The 18,056-nt window shown below is 37.1% G+C and overlaps 1 protein-coding gene across 3 annotated transcripts in view; it reads right to left on the bottom strand.

Moving 5' to 3' along the window:
* Nucleotides 1-441: 441 nt before the first annotated feature.
* Nucleotides 442-18,056, bottom strand: part of LOC117306762 (protein kinase C delta type-like) — an 80,450-nt gene continuing 62,835 nt past the window's right edge. For all 3 annotated transcript variants that reach the window (XM_033791258.1, XM_033791259.1, XM_033791257.1), the window contains 7 exons: nucleotides 13,876-14,005; nucleotides 10,949-11,122; nucleotides 10,456-10,547; nucleotides 7,167-7,368; nucleotides 5,346-5,534; nucleotides 4,731-4,859; nucleotides 442-3,573 (listed from right to left, as the gene is read on the bottom strand). In XM_033791258.1, coding sequence (XP_033647149.1) covers nucleotides 3,427-3,573; nucleotides 4,731-4,859; nucleotides 5,346-5,534; nucleotides 7,167-7,368; nucleotides 10,456-10,547; nucleotides 10,949-11,122; nucleotides 13,876-14,005 — 1,063 coding nt within the window. In that variant the 3' untranslated portion in view covers nucleotides 442-3,426. The remainder of the gene's footprint in view (nucleotides 3,574-4,730; nucleotides 4,860-5,345; nucleotides 5,535-7,166; nucleotides 7,369-10,455; nucleotides 10,548-10,948; nucleotides 11,123-13,875; nucleotides 14,006-18,056) is intronic.

The raw sequence follows: 18,056 nt of genomic DNA, 5'->3' as shown, positions 1-18,056 counted from the left end.
GTATTTCTGCACATACCTACATTTTCGAGAGCGATGGATTTGCCTGGTAAGTCTGCTGCCACCTAGTGTTCACAAAAAATGCACTGTGTATAATCAACTTCAACACAATACATTATTCATAATGTTGAAACAGTTCCCAGGTCAAAATTCCAGTTGAACCTAGTTAAACTGGGTTCAACTGGAACTAGTTGAAACCAGTTGATAAACTAGTTAAACACAGTTAAAACCAGTTGATTTAATATGGAAAATGGACAGACACCAACTGGTTTATAATTTAAACTCAGTTGAACACAGTTAAACCTAGTCCAAACTAGTTGGTTAATATGGAAAATGGACGAGTTTGGTCACTATCCAGTTGCACCAGTTGACCCCAGTTAACTAGGTTCAACTGGAATTTTGACCTGGGTTGTAAGGTATGGCCTTGTAATTTCACGATTATAGTTTCCCAAGCTTTAGCATATTTTAGTGGGATATTGCCACCTCCCTCAAAAAGGTGGCCATCACTGTCGGAATATTCTTTTCCTGCTGTACTCTGAAATGATATGAGTTTTTTTAATTTAATGAACAATTTTTTACTAACACTTTGTAGAACTGTACGGCACAATTCAATGAAACAGTTAATCAGAAAATGATGTTGTGCAAATTAATTTGGAAAGCAACAACATTGAAGTAAACGAGCATTTAGCTGGTTGTCTGTATCTAAGAGTGCATTATGGCAACCCAAACCAGAAACATTGGGTCATCGGTTGAGCGTTTGCGCGTGTTTAGTTGAACCGTGGTGACGATGCTGTTCAGACCAATCGCCAACTGACTTTCGGTAACCGACTTGTTGACTCGGTTGGGCTTGGTCGGGGTCGCCAAAACGCACTCTAGTGCTTAGCTGAGGAGGCTACAAAGAATGTGTCCAATCCCTGTAGTCAATATAAAGCAAAGTGAACCTGTTCCAAAAAGCATCATGTTTAATTTGTTTGAAAATGGCACTAAAACCCTGTAGAATTTGATCGAGTAGTGCAGCATTCCTTGAAAGTTTCAGGGAGAAAATCACGCTTTCATTCAATCAAGATTTTATTGAATAATTTTCATTTTCATGATGGGCTAAAAAGGAGATATTTCAACTAACAATTTCATCCAATCAAAAATTTAAAATTGTCATCATTAGTAAAAAAATTTCCTCCTAAAAAAGGGAAACAAGCTTATAGTTTTGAACAGAAAAACTCATAATTCTATTAATTCAACATGATTTTTGACACTGACTTTAACACAATAGCTTAGGAGCAACTCTTACGAAATAAATACACAATCTATTTTTGTTTTGTTACTTAAAAATATATATAGTTTTTGGGAAATGTTATGGAATGAGGAAAAACATATAACTGTATTTGCTTTTTATTACAATAAAAAATGGGACTAATGTAAATTTTACCATTTAGTTTGAAAAGCAGACACTGTGAGACATCATGAAGAAACCTCCTTAATTTGTTTGTATAGGTTTGTATTTGAAGTCTAGGTACCAAGCACTGATCATCAGCCAAACAGTAGACTTCTACAAGTCTATTCTTACGCACAAAATCAATGCATTTATTACTAGACCTGTAAGGTAGGGGGTTTCATTTCAATTTTATTCTATTTTTTAAAGTTTTTTTATTTCATACATGTAAGTTTAACTTCTTATATTCCACACCCCTGTTTTATTAAAGGGGATTCCAAGCTAACCTGAGGTCAAAAATAAAATGTGAACGCAATAAGAATCGAGAGACCAAGTTGTACCACACTTTCTGTCCAGTTTCTCATGGCAAAGGTTTCTTCCCATGTAGGTCATCTTGCACGCTCCATTTATTTAAGAATTTAAGAACCACTGATGCACACAATGTATATCAATACTTCCACAAACAGTGACCAACATTCTTTTTTAGTAACTACTTTTAGTAAACTATATACATAATACACTCTATATGGACATTAAACAATGATTTGTAGGGTACCTACAGATAGCCACAGAAGCCTTTGCAACAAGGTTTTTCTCGGCAACTTGTAATTTGGGGGTTAGTCTCCAAACAAGGCATTAACATGACCTGTAGAGTAGCCTCTGCAACCAGCCGCTGGTTATCAAGGCTGTGGGTACCAGGGAACAATATCATACAGCTGTTCAGCATATAACACCACTTCAACGACTTACATGGAAACAAGTTTCTAGGAACGTTTGTAATAATGTGGAATTTAGGGCTCACAACCTGTTTCAGCTTAGCAAGTTCTTTTGTAATTACCAGCTGAATGGGACCCAGCAACTAGCTTGACTTCTCTCACGGATAACCCTGCGCTTTTTCATGGAGCTGCTTAGCATACATGTAGCAAGCTTACGTGAATTCTGAGATACACTGTTTTAGCTTAGCAAGTTCTTTTGTAATTACCAGCTGAATGGGACCCAGCAACAAGCTGGACTTCTCTCACGGATAACCATGCGCTTTTTCATGGAGCTGCTTAGCATAGCAAGCTTACGTGAATTCTGAGATACACTGTTTCAGCTTAGCACGTTCTTTTGTAATTACCAGCTGAATGGGACCCAGCAACTAGCTTGACTTCTCTCACGGATAATACTGTGCTTTTTCATGGAGCTGCTTAGCATAGCAAGCTTACATGAATTCTGAGATACACTGTTTCAGCTTAGCGCGTTCTTTTGTAATTACCAGCTGAATGGGACCCAGCAACTGGCTGGACTTCTCTCACTGATAATACTGTGCTTTTTCATGGAGCTGCTTAGCATACATGTGGCAAGCTTACGTGAATTTTGAGATACACTGTTTCAGCTTAGCGCGTTCTTTTGTAATTACCAGCTGAATGGGACTTAGCAACTGGCTGGACATCTCTCACTGATGACCAATAATCCTGCGCCTTTTCATGGAGCTGCTTAGCATTGCATGGTGAGCTTACATGAACTCCGAAAAACACTGACTTCAGTACACACTCAACAATTCTGTCTCCCACTTGTGATGTATTATAGTAAGAAGTCAAGAGCTGGTAAACAGAAAAATAAGGCTCCACACGTTTATTTTCAGGTCAGAAAACTACAGGGAAGCCACATCAGCCTGTAAACCAGTTTGTCATCAACAAGTTAAATGTCTGTGCGTGGTGAATGTGTGATCCTATCACTTCATAATATTGTCCCAAGCTTACAAGTACATCAGAACACTTTTGCTTAGCAGAATTAGGTAACCAGTCAAAATACCAACGTATATATATATTAATTCCTACTGGTTCCCTGCTAATTTTGCTCAGCACCTTTTTCCGCTTAACAGCTTTGTGATATTGGGTTTGTGGTGTTATTAGTGGGCCTCTCTCATCGGCCATGGGTTAATGCCTTACATATGTTAGAGTCGTCGATAGATCATTAAATATTTACGGCAGCAAGGTGTTGATGTCACCTACTGATCACTGATCCATCATCGGATTGGTGAACGAGAAACCTCTAAATTGGTTCTGGTTCATCGATTCTAGAATCTGGCGGTCGATCATCGACAGGGCAACCTTCTCCATCGTGAACTCGGGGTCAAAGTTACTGGAATCTGAAGCAGATTTCTGGAGATTTAAAAAAAAAAAAAAAAAAAAACATCAGTTAAAATCCAAACTTTTCAGTTTCTAATCAAGATGAGTTTTTAGGCAAGCCTCTGCATGTCATTTGATTCAGATTAAGAACCAGTTAAATTGTACACTAGGATTGGGGTACTTATTGTAACACAAAACCGAATGTCCACAGTTTTACATTAAACTTACACTGTTGAAAGATAATAATATTAGAAGGATTCCTTCAAAATATTACTTGCTGAGGTGCTGAAGATTTTGAGAAATGGGTAAAACAATGTGACAAAAATCTTTTTTACATGCTAAAATAATTTTTGTGACTTGTTTTACTCATTTCCAGTAATATTTTAAGGGATGCTTTCTACCATCAATATCTTCAAACGGGTAAGGACATTGTGTTTTGTGTCTTGAGAAAAAAAAACCAGAACCTTTACCCCTTTCAACTCAACCGGTGCACGATACAATAAAAAGGATATAAAATCAAAACACTACACATTTTTTTCTCAACCCCTTGTGGGACTATCATGTCACATGTAATAATAATAATAACAAATTCTTATATAGCGCATTTCACAATAACCGTATCAATGCTCTTTACATTAGTGCCCTGGTCATGGGGCCAATAACATCCCTGTAATGTTTCTCAGCTCCCGTGGGAGTATACAGCCCTGAGCTGCCTGTAAGGCGCTTGTGGCTTTTTCATACACATTAACAACCTCTACCCTCGCAGGTACCCATTTATACCCCTGGGTGAAGAGAAGCAATTATAGTAAAGTATCTTGCTCAAGGACACAAGTGTCACGACCGGGATTCGAACCCACACTCCGGTGAATCAGCACCAGAACTTGAATTCGATGCTCTTAACCACTCGGCCATGACACTCTATAGTACTGGTAACCTTTTTATTATTTAGCAGAAATATGGTCAGCAACATTTTCTGCTTTAAACAGGTATGGCAAACAGAGGCCAGAAACACAAAACTGTAGGTTTAGACACGCTGTGGACTTTCTCCCTTTAGTGACTATTTTACTTTTCAAGAAAATTGAAAGACTCCGGGAGGTTTTGAGGAAATCCTGAAATACGAAACAATCAGAAAAAATCAATTGGCTGAATTACGCTAAAACAAAAATAAAGAACTCAAATTCTGGACTTACAATCTTGGGTTTGAAGGGAGGTGGAATTTCCCTTTTCTCCAACTTCTCAAAGTTGACGGATCTGAAGAAATCGTGACTGCGAATCTCGCTCTTGACTCCTAACCGCATTGTTGGCTCACGTACAAGCAACTGTCAATTTCAGAAAAAGACAACAAAAAAACATAATCAATTAAATTGAGAAAAGCCATGTAAACAAAACAAAAAAGGGCATGAAGATTTAATTTAACTAAAATACTAAGGGAATGTTACCGTGCTACTCTGTTCACCAATGGTCTGCTAATGTGCGAGTCCAATTACATGTGAAAATATGGGCCAAGTCTTACCTCACACGTCACATAAAATGTGGGCTGCACATAAGGTGACAGACAAAAAAATCTTACTCTTAAAATAGCCCCTCAGAACACTCCCCCCCCCCCCGAAACGTGATACACAAACAAATGGTTCATTGGTCAGCACATTAAATAGCAACCCCCCCCCCCCCTGCATGCTCCCCCCAAAAAGTCAATTCCGAATTTCCCCTGCTTGGCGAATCAATGTCCCTTGTTGCCCCATAAAATAAAAATGTTCCGTTAAGTCTGTCATGGCCCAACAGTACAACAAGATAAAAACTCTTACACTAGAGATGCATGATTTAGCCTCACTGGGCAGCCATCTTGGATAGTGGGGCGTGTCGTGAAGAATAGAATCAAATAGTAGTTCCTCGTCATCACCATGGAAAGGAGATTGACCAATAAACATTTCATATAGAAGGACGCCAAATGACCACCAATCCACAGAGGATGTGTACTTCTGGCCGTTCAAAATCTGTGAAATGAGGTGACAATGAAAGATTATCAATTGTGTGCAAAAGCATAGATTACAATAACTGCATACCATATTACACAAGATCAAGCTAAATGCATGTATGACCAGGGGCCGATTTCACAAAGATCTCAAATTGATCGTAACTTCAAATCAATCGTAGTTGCTAAGTGAAGTGTGATGTCACAATACAAATCTCTATGGTGATATTGAAAGTTTGTCTTGCGATGAGTTTTATTGCTTTGTGAAATCGGCCCCATCAGTACCACTACATTTACTTAAAACAGCAACTTCAGTCAGTGGGAGACTTTTGAGACGCTGGTGGCAGCAGACACATCGGTCCTTTGCACGGCTCGGAGCATGCTTGCACATGCCCAGTATTGCGCACGTAGTTCTGAGCAATACTTATGAGAACTGTTTAAAAAGGACCGGCCAAAAGTCTCCCATTGGCTGGCCGTTCTACCAGGGCTAGAAATATTGCACTAATTTGCCACATAGACAGGGGACCTCTAGTTTAGTATTCAAAGTACAGAATGAAACATGATATAAAACAGGATTCATAAATACCTAAGACAGTTTATCTATTCTGATTGGTCGAGAGGGCATCACGAGGTGTTGTTTGAACGGATGATATAACACCAGTAAAAAGTGTTATAACATGGGCGTGACACCGCGTGCTTGCACCTATGCGTATTAGACAGTTTCTTCATTCCTATTGGTCGAGAGCAACGACTGAAACAGTTGTGCAACATCACGCGATGTGCGCGACGCGCACAGCATCTCCTTATAAGGAGTTGTTTACCCGAGGGTTGAAAGAAATCATTGAATAATTATAATTTTTGCATTTATTTTACCTTGTGACTAAAGGTGTTGATGTTTTTTTACCGTAAAGGCATTTATGAATGAGAATCAAAGTGTGTTGAATCGGTTCTCCACCAGTGGTTTTAACCTGCCGAGGCCTGGTTCTTGATAATTTACCTCGACTTCGTCTCGGTAAAATTATCAAGAACCTCGGCGCGGGTTTAAACCACTAGTTGAAAACCTCTTCACCACACATTGATTCCCTTATTCAAAGTACAGAATGAAACATGATATAAAACAGGATTGAAAATGTGACTGCCTAATGTAATGGAAATTTTGTACAGGTCGGTTGACTTATGTGTTCAATTTAAGTTGATTGGCAATGAGTGGTGGTCTTTCTTCTGACTCCATGATGTATCACCACTTTAAAGGGTTTTGATACCTTTTGTAGATAAAGTTTTTATGACATGACATGAATCCCTACTCATTGTGAATGAAGAGGTACATGTATGTAATATAATTTACCTGTAGAAGTTTCAGCTACATAAGTCATCAAAAAAAATTGAAAAAATAAGAAAAAATCACAGAGCAATGTTTTCAGGAAAGTCGCGTAAAACTGCTGTAAAATAATTTTCCTCTCATTGAGATGAAAATTATTTTTGTGAAATTGTTTTACTCACTTCTTAAAAACAATAGCACCTCAGCAAGTAATATTTTAGGGAAGCTTTCTACCATCATCATCTTTAAACTGTGTCAATTTAATGTACATCTGTGAACGTTTGTGTTTAATGTCGTAAAAAGTTTTGTTTTTAAAGCTATCCTACGAAGACTCACCTCAGGCGCGATATAATCTGGAGTTCCGCAGAACGTTGACGCCTTATTATCATCAGTGATATTTTGTTTGCACATGCCGAAGTCCGCTATCTTAATGTGGCCCTCGAAATCGAGCAGGACATTGTCAAGCTTGAGATCGCGGTAGATGATCCCCCGTCGGTGGAGAAACTGCAGTCCGCAGATGATCTCCGCTGCGTAGAACCTGAAGAACCCAAATCAAAAGGATTTTAAGATTCAGACAACTACAAAGCACCTTGTAAACCCTTATATAAGGTGCTACACATTTGGTTCTCAGAATTCATCACTTCATTAACCTATCTTTCTGAAAGTTTGTTTATAACAGTTTGTTTGTTTTTGTCGTTCTTATTGTTCAATGTAATTTTGCTGTGTTTTGCTTACTCTTTTTAGCTTAATGTTTATAATATGTAAAATACTGTACAGCATTTTGAGATTTGTTTATGTAAGACGCTATATTAAAAAATAAATAATTATTATATTATTTATTATATCTTGAGTACCTTGTTTGGTAGATACGTGCACTATATAAGACTTTAATATTATTATTAGCATTTACAAAAGTGTGTTCTTATACTAGGGACATTTTTGAAAGTACCATTCCATGATTAACACATCCAAAGAGCTGGTGTGAAAAGCTATCCCTACTTAATATTACCAACCCCCCCCCCCCCCCCCAATCTTAAATATTTTTACCCCTACATTAAATCATACCTATTGTTGAAAATTTGTGCATGTTATGGTAGGCTTTTTTGGGTGGCAATTTTTTTCTGTTAAACCAGGGCAGCCCCATAAATTGTCAATTAAAGGCAGTGGACACTATTGGTAATTGTCAAAGACTAGCCTTCACAGTTGGTGTATCTCAACATATGCATAAAATAACAAACCTGTGAAAGTTTGAGCTCAATCTGTCATCGAAGTTGCGAGATAATAATGAAAGAAAAATAACCCTTTTCACACGAAGTTGTGCGCGTTTAGATGGTTGATTTCAAGACCTAAAGTTCTAAATCTGAGGTCTCAAAATCAAATTCGTGGAAAATGACTTCTTTCTCGAAAACTATGGCACTTCAGAGGGAGCCGTTTCACACAATGTTTTATACCATCAACCTCTCCCCATTACTCGTCACAAAGAGAGGTTTTATGCTAATAATTATTTTGAGTAATTACCAATAGTGTCCACTGCCTTTAACTGTTCTCTTTATGCATATTACACATATAAACTACACTAGAATTAAATACAAAAACAGCTAAGAGTTACCTACAAGAACGAATAGAGTCATAAGAGGTACATAATTAGGCTTAGAAGTATAAATAAATAAAAAAAAATAATAAAAAAAATATATATATAAAAAAATAAAGCAATACACTCAACCAGATAAAGAAGCATTTGGAAATAACAAGAACAGCAAGTTAAAAAGTGTGCATGGACAAAGAATCAAAAATGGAAATATAAAAAGAGACATTCCGGAGGATATGATGTGGAAATAATGCAAATTGAATTCAAATGAATTCAAATATGATTGACTTTCAGTACACATGTATGAAATACCATGTTGGAACATTACATCCCACAATACAAGACCAAAAAGTAAATTCTCCAGATGAATCTTTCCAGAGAAAGCCCACATTGAATATACAAAAGCAATAGACCATATAGATCCATAATGTAATGTTAAGGACCTATAATTCACCATTTGTCTTCATTAATTTATACTAATAACAACATTTGTAAAGCGCCTAATGCAAAAGCCTCTAAACACTTAAAGAGAACAATAAAATAAACAATGAGTGAAAGATACAATTTCAAGTAAGCAGATTACAAATAAGCATCTTCGAACAAATGAGTTTTCAACAGAGGATTAAAACAGGGTAAAGAACTAGTCTGGCGACTATGCACAGGAAGACAATTAAGCTCTGAGAGTTCACCAAACTCCACATCAGAGGCGGGGAAACTAAGAAAAGTTCCCTGAACTTCAATTGATGTCCCATTGCAAATAATAAAGGATGTACATGTACCACTCAGATAAGGTGCAGATATTTTTACATGTTTATCTTTCAACTTCCCCTTAAAGAAACCCAAGAGAGGAACACATAGGAGGGCTTCAGGGAGTTTGACAATTCTGCGAATATGTCCGACGGTCCCTGTGCGGGTCTCTACAGGAAGTGTGTGAAAAAATAGCATATATATTGAGCTGCAAGGAGAGTGGCCTATAGTTCATGGACTAGAGAATCAACCCACAAAGTGCAAGATAAAAAACTCTGACACAATTATCAGACGATAAAGACTATGTCGTCTGTGACTTCACCTGTATAAAAAAAGAGCCACAGAGTCGGCCTTGCTGCAGGCAATGGAAGAAAACATAAAACTCTTCTTTTTTTATAGAGACTATAATTTCATAGAGCTGCGCAAGCAGAAAAGTTTGCTTCACAGCTGTCTGCTAAGCAGAAATGAGCAGGATACCAGACACAAATTGTACATGTGAGATGGTCTGTTTAGCTGGTAACCTTATTCTGGTAAGCACAATTTTGTTGTGCTTAGCTACTTTTTGTTCGTGTTTTATAAAATGTCCATTGTGTCGTTGCAAACCTCACTTGATTGTGTGATTTTAATCAAATTTTTTAATAAAAAAGAACGTACATCTCAAAACTTGTACGAATACAAATTTTGTTAAGTTATCTGCCACAACATAAGAGAGGCTGCATTATGCATCCCCAAGTTTAAATAAAAACACCAACTGACATTCATAACTGAGTTCTACTGATCTTATTTGGACAAACAAGTAGTTTTTGAGAATTTTGAAGACCAATCAAGTGCAAAGAAAACTCTTCACATGGATGCGATTCATTCTACCAGTGAGGGTGCTTTTTATTGACATCCATAAAAATAGAACCCAGAGAACGATGAGCTCGGCCACCCTCTGTGTCGTTTGTGGACGCGGCGTATCGATACCACGCGATACGCGTGTATGGCAAAATGAGCATCACGTGACACGCGTGTATGGCAAAATGAGCATCACGTGACACGCGTGTATGGCAAAATGAGCATCACGTGACACGCGTGTATGACATAATGGCAAGATGTCAGCGCACATAGACCGTTTCTAGTGTGTTCATTGGTCAATGATGACGTCATGACGTCACTGTATTGCAAAATATTTTGCCATACAAGCTAATAAAAAAAAGGCGTACGCGCGTCCATAAAAATGGTCTCACAACGAAACCGCACGCACAAATGAGACACTCAGCGTTCCCCGGGTTCTATTTCTATGTTTACCTCGCTCTTTTCTCTTCAAATCGTAGCGATGTCTGGATGTGGAACATTAGATCTCCTCCATTCAGGTATTCCATAACAAAGAAAAGATGACCCTGAGATTCATGAGCAAAAAAAAAGTAAATTTAATCATAAATAGGAGTCAAGTCTGCAACAAATTTAGTCCCTGTTTCTGAACAGCCGTACTGTAGATTTGTTTGTACATTATTCACAGAATTCGGGGGAAGTACTCCGTAAACAGTGCTTCCTACACATCGGTGTAAGGGTCAAAACAATTTATAAAACTAAGTATGATTTTTGTTCTGTGAAAACAGTTGTGAGCTTTAACATGATGTCATTTACCACCATCATTGATGAAACGTGCACGCGTGCAGGGCTATCATTGGCTATAGAGCTAGTGCACTTTTCCCCATTGTTTATCATCAAAAAAGGCGGTCAATGACGTTTGTGCAACCCATCTATTCATATAAATTCCACCACTGTTTGTGGTTCTAACCTTGCTCTGGAAGGTGCAGAAGAGATGGGTAAGGAAGGGATGTTGCCAGGCAAGACCCAAGACGTGTCTCTCTACCATGGTGCATTCTACATCATCATCTTCAAGAACTACATCTTTCTTTAGGGCTTTGATGGCATAGTACTTCTCTGTACCTTTCTGGTTGGCCAGCATCACCTTAAGAACAATCAATAAAAAGTCAGAATGATTAGTACAATTCATCACGATCCTACAGCTAAAGTAGTAGTCCCAGCCTATTTTCTATACCATCTGCCCGAGTAATAGTTAAAAAAGCAGGACAGTTGTTTTCAGAACTGAGAAGTCTCCCGAACCCCCGAACATCTACTCCGTGGTAGTAGAATAAAGCAAGACAGTTCTCTAAGAACAAACTCTACCTGGCAAGTAGATACACACATGGTGTTACCGCAAACCAAATATATATCAGAATGATTTGTCGCACAGTTCTGTTAGAGGGTTTTGGTTGTACAGGCCTGTTACTTCAAGGATTGCTTATGTGCCCCACGGCCATTGCCTTGGTGCCCTTAAAATGCTCTCAGAGAAATTTACAATTTCCTTAAAGGAGAAAATGCATTGGTGCCCTAGCCCTTTAAAAAAATGAAGCAGACAGGGCTGCTGATACCTTTTGTAGGTCAAGTTTCTGGCCATGACATGAATCCCTACTCACTGTGAATGAAAATCTACATGTATGTAACATAATTTACCTGTAGAAGTTTCAACTTCATTAGGCTTCAAGTTTTTGAGAGAAAAACAAATATATAAAAATCACAGAGCAATGTTTTCAGGAGAGTCGCAAAAATCTGTTGTACACTCTAAAATAATTGTCCTCTCACCGAGACAAAAATTATTTTGTGAAACTGTTTTTTATCATTTCTCAAAAACTACAGCACCTCAGCAAATAATACTTTGAGGGAAGCTTTCTACCATCATTATCTTAACAACTTGTAAATTTAATGTAAATCTGTGGACGTTTGTGTTTTTGTGTCCAACAAAAAATTTCCAAACCCTTTCAACTTAATTGATACATATTTACAGATGGGTATCCAATCCAAAGACAGCAAACTTTTACAAACTTAAATTCATACAATGTCCATACAGAATCCATGTACGATATTGAGACCTTTTTCTAATCGTATTTTTTTATTTCTTGCTTTTGGGCAATTCCACAGTTACTCATGTTACAATGACCACTGGCTGTCATTACTCTGGACGCTCGTGACTTGCAAAAGTGATATGTTATAAGTTATTCCGCAAGGGTGAGTAGAATTGCTTTATTTATCTAAATTTCAGAATCCAAGTGGGGTAACACCTTTATTGTTCAAGAAACTTGTAAAAAGAAAACGGGGAAAAAAACCCAGAATGACCAAACAGTATTAGTCTGTTTCAATCTTTCTATATGGTTTTCTCTCAATGTTTTTTGTGGGCGCATGTGCATGGTTGTGCATGGGGGAGCACTTGCATCCTTGGCTAGGATCCATAAGCCTTATCTGGCGTGTTGTGACGTTTCGTGGACAAGGCGATAAAAGCATTGTAAATGAATTTTCTATAAAAGCACCGGACTCAAGTTCTGGTGTTTCTGATCAGCAGAGTATTGGTTTGAGTCCCGGTCAAGACACTCCAAGCACTATAATAATAATAATAATAATAATAAAACCATTCTTATATGGTGCATATCACTTTGAGGTCCCTATGCGCTGTAAAAGGAAATCAACAAATATTGTACAAAGTAAACAGATATGTTTTCAACCGGGTTTTGAATTGTTCTGATGTCTCAGCCTGTTTAACAACCTCTGTAAGACTGTTCCATAACTGAACTACTCCATATTGGAAAGAGCAAGAACCGTACGACTTGGTTTTGATAACTGGAGGGAGTCAGAAGGGATTTTTTTGAAGATCGCAGATTCCTCGCTGCATCCTTCGGATGGGACACAAGGCCATAGGTCCAGTACTGTTGCATTCCAGATCCATTGAGGATTATAACGTTTTAATCTATTTATCCTAATGAGATGCAGACATGCTGAACAAAAATTCAATATGCCACGAGCATGCATGTGATAACGAATAAATCTTCAACAAACTTGATACGCAGCTATGAATAGTGCAATACGCAGAGTTAGCACAGCGCATTATAGAAAATGGTTTGATATGAACCATGCAATAGAGGTTTATATCATATTCTTGTTGCAACAGATGGACCAATCACAATTGAGGATTCAAGTTTGCTAGAAGATAGTTAGTGTCACCATTATTTGTTTTAATCCCAAATTAAAGCAGTGCAAAAATATAAAAAACATTCTTTATATTTGATTTAAGTTGCCAGACCTCAAATTTTTTATTCAACTTTGACCTCAATATTATACACATAATGAATGTTTATGAGTGCAATGGTGCGAATATGTTCATGAGTTGAAAGATGGAATGTTCTATTCAACGAGGCGGAGCCGAGTTGAATGGAACATTCCAGCTTTCAACGAATGAACATATTCGCACCATTGCACGAATGAAAAACATTCATTATTTGTTTTATATAACATCCAAGTAGAACTTTGTCATTTTGATTGAAAGAAACAACTTTCAAAACAAACAATTTCAACTGTAGAAGCCGAATGCTAGTAATTTTACTATGCCTTCTTGCAGTAACACCTGCTGCGTTACCAAAGACACGCGCATGCAGGGATGTTTTTACTCAGCTTTTTCGTTCCATCCGAAAAGTACCATTGCACGCTGGCAGCGTGCCAGCGTGCAATGGTACTTTTCGGATGGAACGAAAAAGCACGGCGAGTGACTCAGCGTGCAATGGTACTTTTATTTGCTATCACGTGACGGACAATCCTCCAATCAAATGGCAAGGATCGGCTTGGGTGTTATATAAAACTGGATATTATGCAAATACAAAAATAAAAAATCTTTACCTTTCCGAAACTTCCCTTGCCAAGCACCTTTATTAAGTTGAAGTCTTCAATCTTGTAGAGCTTAGGGGGGGCTGGGGGTGCGGCTTTGTCAGGGGGTGCGACAGCCTGCCAAAGTGGCTCATAAATTGCTCTAGATCAAAGGTCAAAATGAAACAAATTAAAAAAGACAGCCATGGTTGAAACAAATTACACATAATGAAAATGAAACCTTGTTTTTGATGGTTAAAATGTCTTCCTTGCTAGTTCCGGAAATGCAGGAAATAAGCTCACATTACTGTAACAGAAACATTAACCATTGATAAATTGGATATACAAACTTTGTTTGCTCATTATGGAAACAAATAACACATAATGATAATGAAATCTTGTTTTTCTTCGTTAAAATGTCTTCCTTGCTAGTTGAGGAAAGGCAGGAAATAAACTCACATTAATGCAACAGAAACATTAACCATTGATAACTTGGATAAACAAACTTTGTTTGCTTATTGGAAATATCTCATTCATACCATGATCATGAGATTACTGATTCTACAAACATTCCAATTAAAGTCAGTGGACACTATTGGTAATTACTCAAAATAACTATTAGCATAAAATCTTACTTGGTAACGAGTAATGGGGAGAGGTTGATAGTATAAAACGATGTGAGAAGTTTTCGAGAAAGAAGTAATTTTCGAGACCTCAGAATTAGATTTTGAGGTCACGAAATCAAGCATCTGAAAGCACACAACCTCGTGTGACAAGGTTGTTTTTTTTTCTCTTTATTATCTCAATGACCAATCAAGCTCAAACATTCACAGGTTTATTTTACGCATATGTTGAGATACACCAAGTGAGAAGACTGGTCTTTGACAATTACCAATAGTGTCCAGTGTCTTTAATAGTGAAGTAGATATCACAAAGATACATATGACCAGGTAAAGAAAATAACACCGTATTATTCATTCAAAGAGGAACAAAAACGAAAACAAAATCATACAAAGATTTCTGATTACACATCAATTAACAATCATGCAACTAAAATTCAATTGTGAATAAAAAAAACAAAAACAAAAACAATATAAGTTCTTAGACAAAAACTACACCTTGCGTCACACCGTATTGCGCCTTAACGAGACAACTAACTACAGGTGGTTGCATTCATTAAACATCTTGGTATACAATAAGAGAGCTGTAGATGCATGACGAGTGGCTTGCACCAGACACTTAAGCAATTATCAGCACATCCGATATCCTCTATTCACACCAATTATATGAATTGATGAATACCTTAAATTTTTTTTTTTTTTTTTCAATAAACGGTTCGGGAGAAGATTGCGAGAGGATGATGAAAGAGGAGAGGGCGATGAAGAAAAAAAAGATTAAAGCAAAACAGACAGTCGGATTAGAAGAGACAGACCAATACTGGAACAAAAATTTGAAATTTGCTGAAGTTTGTGAACAAGGAACATGAAAAGATCTTTCAATAAATCTCTCTGAGAAATGCATTTTGTCCCTCTGTTTTGTCGGGGCATCAAGGATTTTGTTTAGTTCTCAAGAGACCTTTTTACTTAATATTCAGTTATTCCTTTTAAAGTGGAGGGCAAAACACTTGTTTTCTTTACTTTTAAAAATGCTTTCTAAAAAAAATCATATTGTTACTCACCATCCTGAAAACAACATTAATTTTTGGTTTTAGAAAATTTTCAATGTACTTTTCTCATGTTATTTTAAAGATACATTTCTGGATAATTGGATCATTTAAATGCATGTAATCATCTCCTAAAAAAACAATGCCGCACAACCATTTAAAGAAGAAGAAAAACCCGTCCACAACAAACAAAAATCACTCCAAGACATTGCACCACGTCTTGGAAACTGGAGACGTCTTATTTATCAAAACACTGCCGGCTGCCTGGGTGTTCCCTTTCAATTTTGCATACATTGACAACCAGTCTTCAGGTACACAATATGGATTGAATTCAAGAACCAAGTGCAAGACTTACACTCTGGAGCTTTAGCCGAGGCTGGGAGGGGGGGGGGGTGCTGACAGACAATTGAGAAGGACATCATTGCCGATAATTTTCACACGAGTGAAGTAATTTCTGTCTTAACGAATCAGTTTCCCACTGAGAAGGGAAAATCAGTTTGTTGCGGAGATCGAAGCGTGATCGAGAGAAGCCTAGAAGTGAGTAACTATAGAAAGAAATCCTCTAGATTTCTGGCGACGACTTAAATGACCTCGGAGAGGAGAAAATGATCATGGATCAATATGAGCGCAATCCCTTAATACACTTTTCAATTGGCAGGGAACTCTGGTACTAAATGGCAAGTGTAATTAAAGTTACTCTGAATTGAACTTTCATTTGAAATCCCCGCATTTAAACTGGGAAAAGCATTTTTATATGTGGCATTTAAAAACTGTCATCTATTATTTATGGCATTTATTTACTGCTGCAATGTTCAAAAACTCAATATTGGACAGGAGTCTGTGGACTATGGATAGTTATTGGACTCTTTGCAAAAGTGTTTCCAAAATAGTTGCTCCCAAACAAGGATGGTGCCTTCGTGGAGAGGTCCGCTTTGTTTAGAAGTTTTTAACAGTTTTCAGAGTTTGGGATGGACGATTGCCCATGGTTATTTAGTGTTTTAATGTTTATTGTAAAGGGACAATTCAAATGCAAGGGTTTGTGTGATTCATACCAAAAAAAACCACTGAATGCATTTCATTTGTGCATAATTGTCACAAAATATAATAACTCTGTTTCAATCAGCTTAACCCCAGATGATATTCGGCCAATCTTAATTATGCATCCAATATTTGTATAGATCTCCATCATTTTGAAAATTGAAACTGATAAGACAATTCAAAAGAAATCTTAATAAGTTCTTCCATAATAACCCCCCCCCCCTGTGTGTCTGTCCATTTTTATCAAGTCTGCTACAGTGATGCATTGGCTCATAATTATTCCGAAACTTGAGTACCATACGTGACAATGCATAACGGAGTGAGCTCAGACTCATAAAAGTACATAAAGTGTAGAGGACATGGATGAACTCTAAAGAGATGGTACAGGGGAATACTTGACATGCATCATCGTTGAGTTCAGTGGCCCAAGTTCTCTGATATTTTGTAAAAAAACAGGTCATAAAACTATGCAATAAAAAAACAAACACTTGTTTTGTGTTGAATTTTCAGGCATGACATTTGACCTGGAATATCTTTACAGGGGCTCAAGTTGTACATGGGGTTTCATAGATGATTTCAGACTATTTAAAAATAATATTTTTGAGGGATACAAAAATGGCAGAAATCAGATTAAATTTGAAGATTCTATATATGACACAGATGCAATAATTTCTTAGTCAATCAAGAAAAAAGATTGGAGTGTCTTTAATCTTCACCAACATTTGCTGAAATAACATTCTTTTGTCGCAATATTTTTTTTTTTTTTTCCCCGTCGACCTATCAAAGTTTTTCCCTAAACAATTTTAAAAATTTGTAATTTTTTGTAACCTCCGCAGAGTCTGAGATGTGAATTTGATTTAAATTCATAAGTAAGATATTTATTTAACTTTGTACAAATCTATAAAGGAGCAAAGCTGCAAAATGGTTTGTAAAAAAAAAACAGCACAAAAAAAACGCTTCAAGCAAAAAACAAACAAGCCCCAAAACAGGAAACTGTCATGGCCACAAAAATTACCAAAAATATTGCTAAAGCATTTGGCATAAAATGCAGAAATCGGAAAGTAAAACAAAAATTGTCATGATGAATTCCAAAAACTTAGTGTCAACTCTTGTTTCAGGTATTTGTTTACGAGGTCCAGAAATCAGTCATACTTCCTTTTATTTGCCTGAATTTGTAGTTTTCCACAAAACAGTGTGATGACTCCGCAAAAAAAATCACTTGTCTGTGCAGGTATTACTAATATATTTACTATTTCCTGGCACTTACAATGGACATTCAACAATTGCATGCTGATATTTTTTTTCTGACAGGGAAGAAAAATGACAGGCAAAACAAAGAGGAGGAAGGTAACAAGTTCTTTACAATGGTTCAAATCAGGGCGATTGATCTGTAAATGTTTTGAGTCATAATTATTGGCTTCACTTCAGTAAGTTTTATGGAACATTTAAATGTATAGCAAAGTTCAGGTGCTAACAAAAAAGTCTGAAACTAGGATACAAATTATGGGGTATG

This window comes from Asterias rubens, chromosome 2 (assembly GCF_902459465.1).
Source record: "Asterias rubens chromosome 2, eAstRub1.3, whole genome shotgun sequence".
In the NCBI taxonomy this organism is placed as follows: Eukaryota; Metazoa; Echinodermata; class Asteroidea; order Forcipulatida; family Asteriidae; genus Asterias; species Asterias rubens.
Note: the sequence above shows the minus strand (reverse complement) of the source record. Positions and strands in the feature narration are given on the sequence as shown.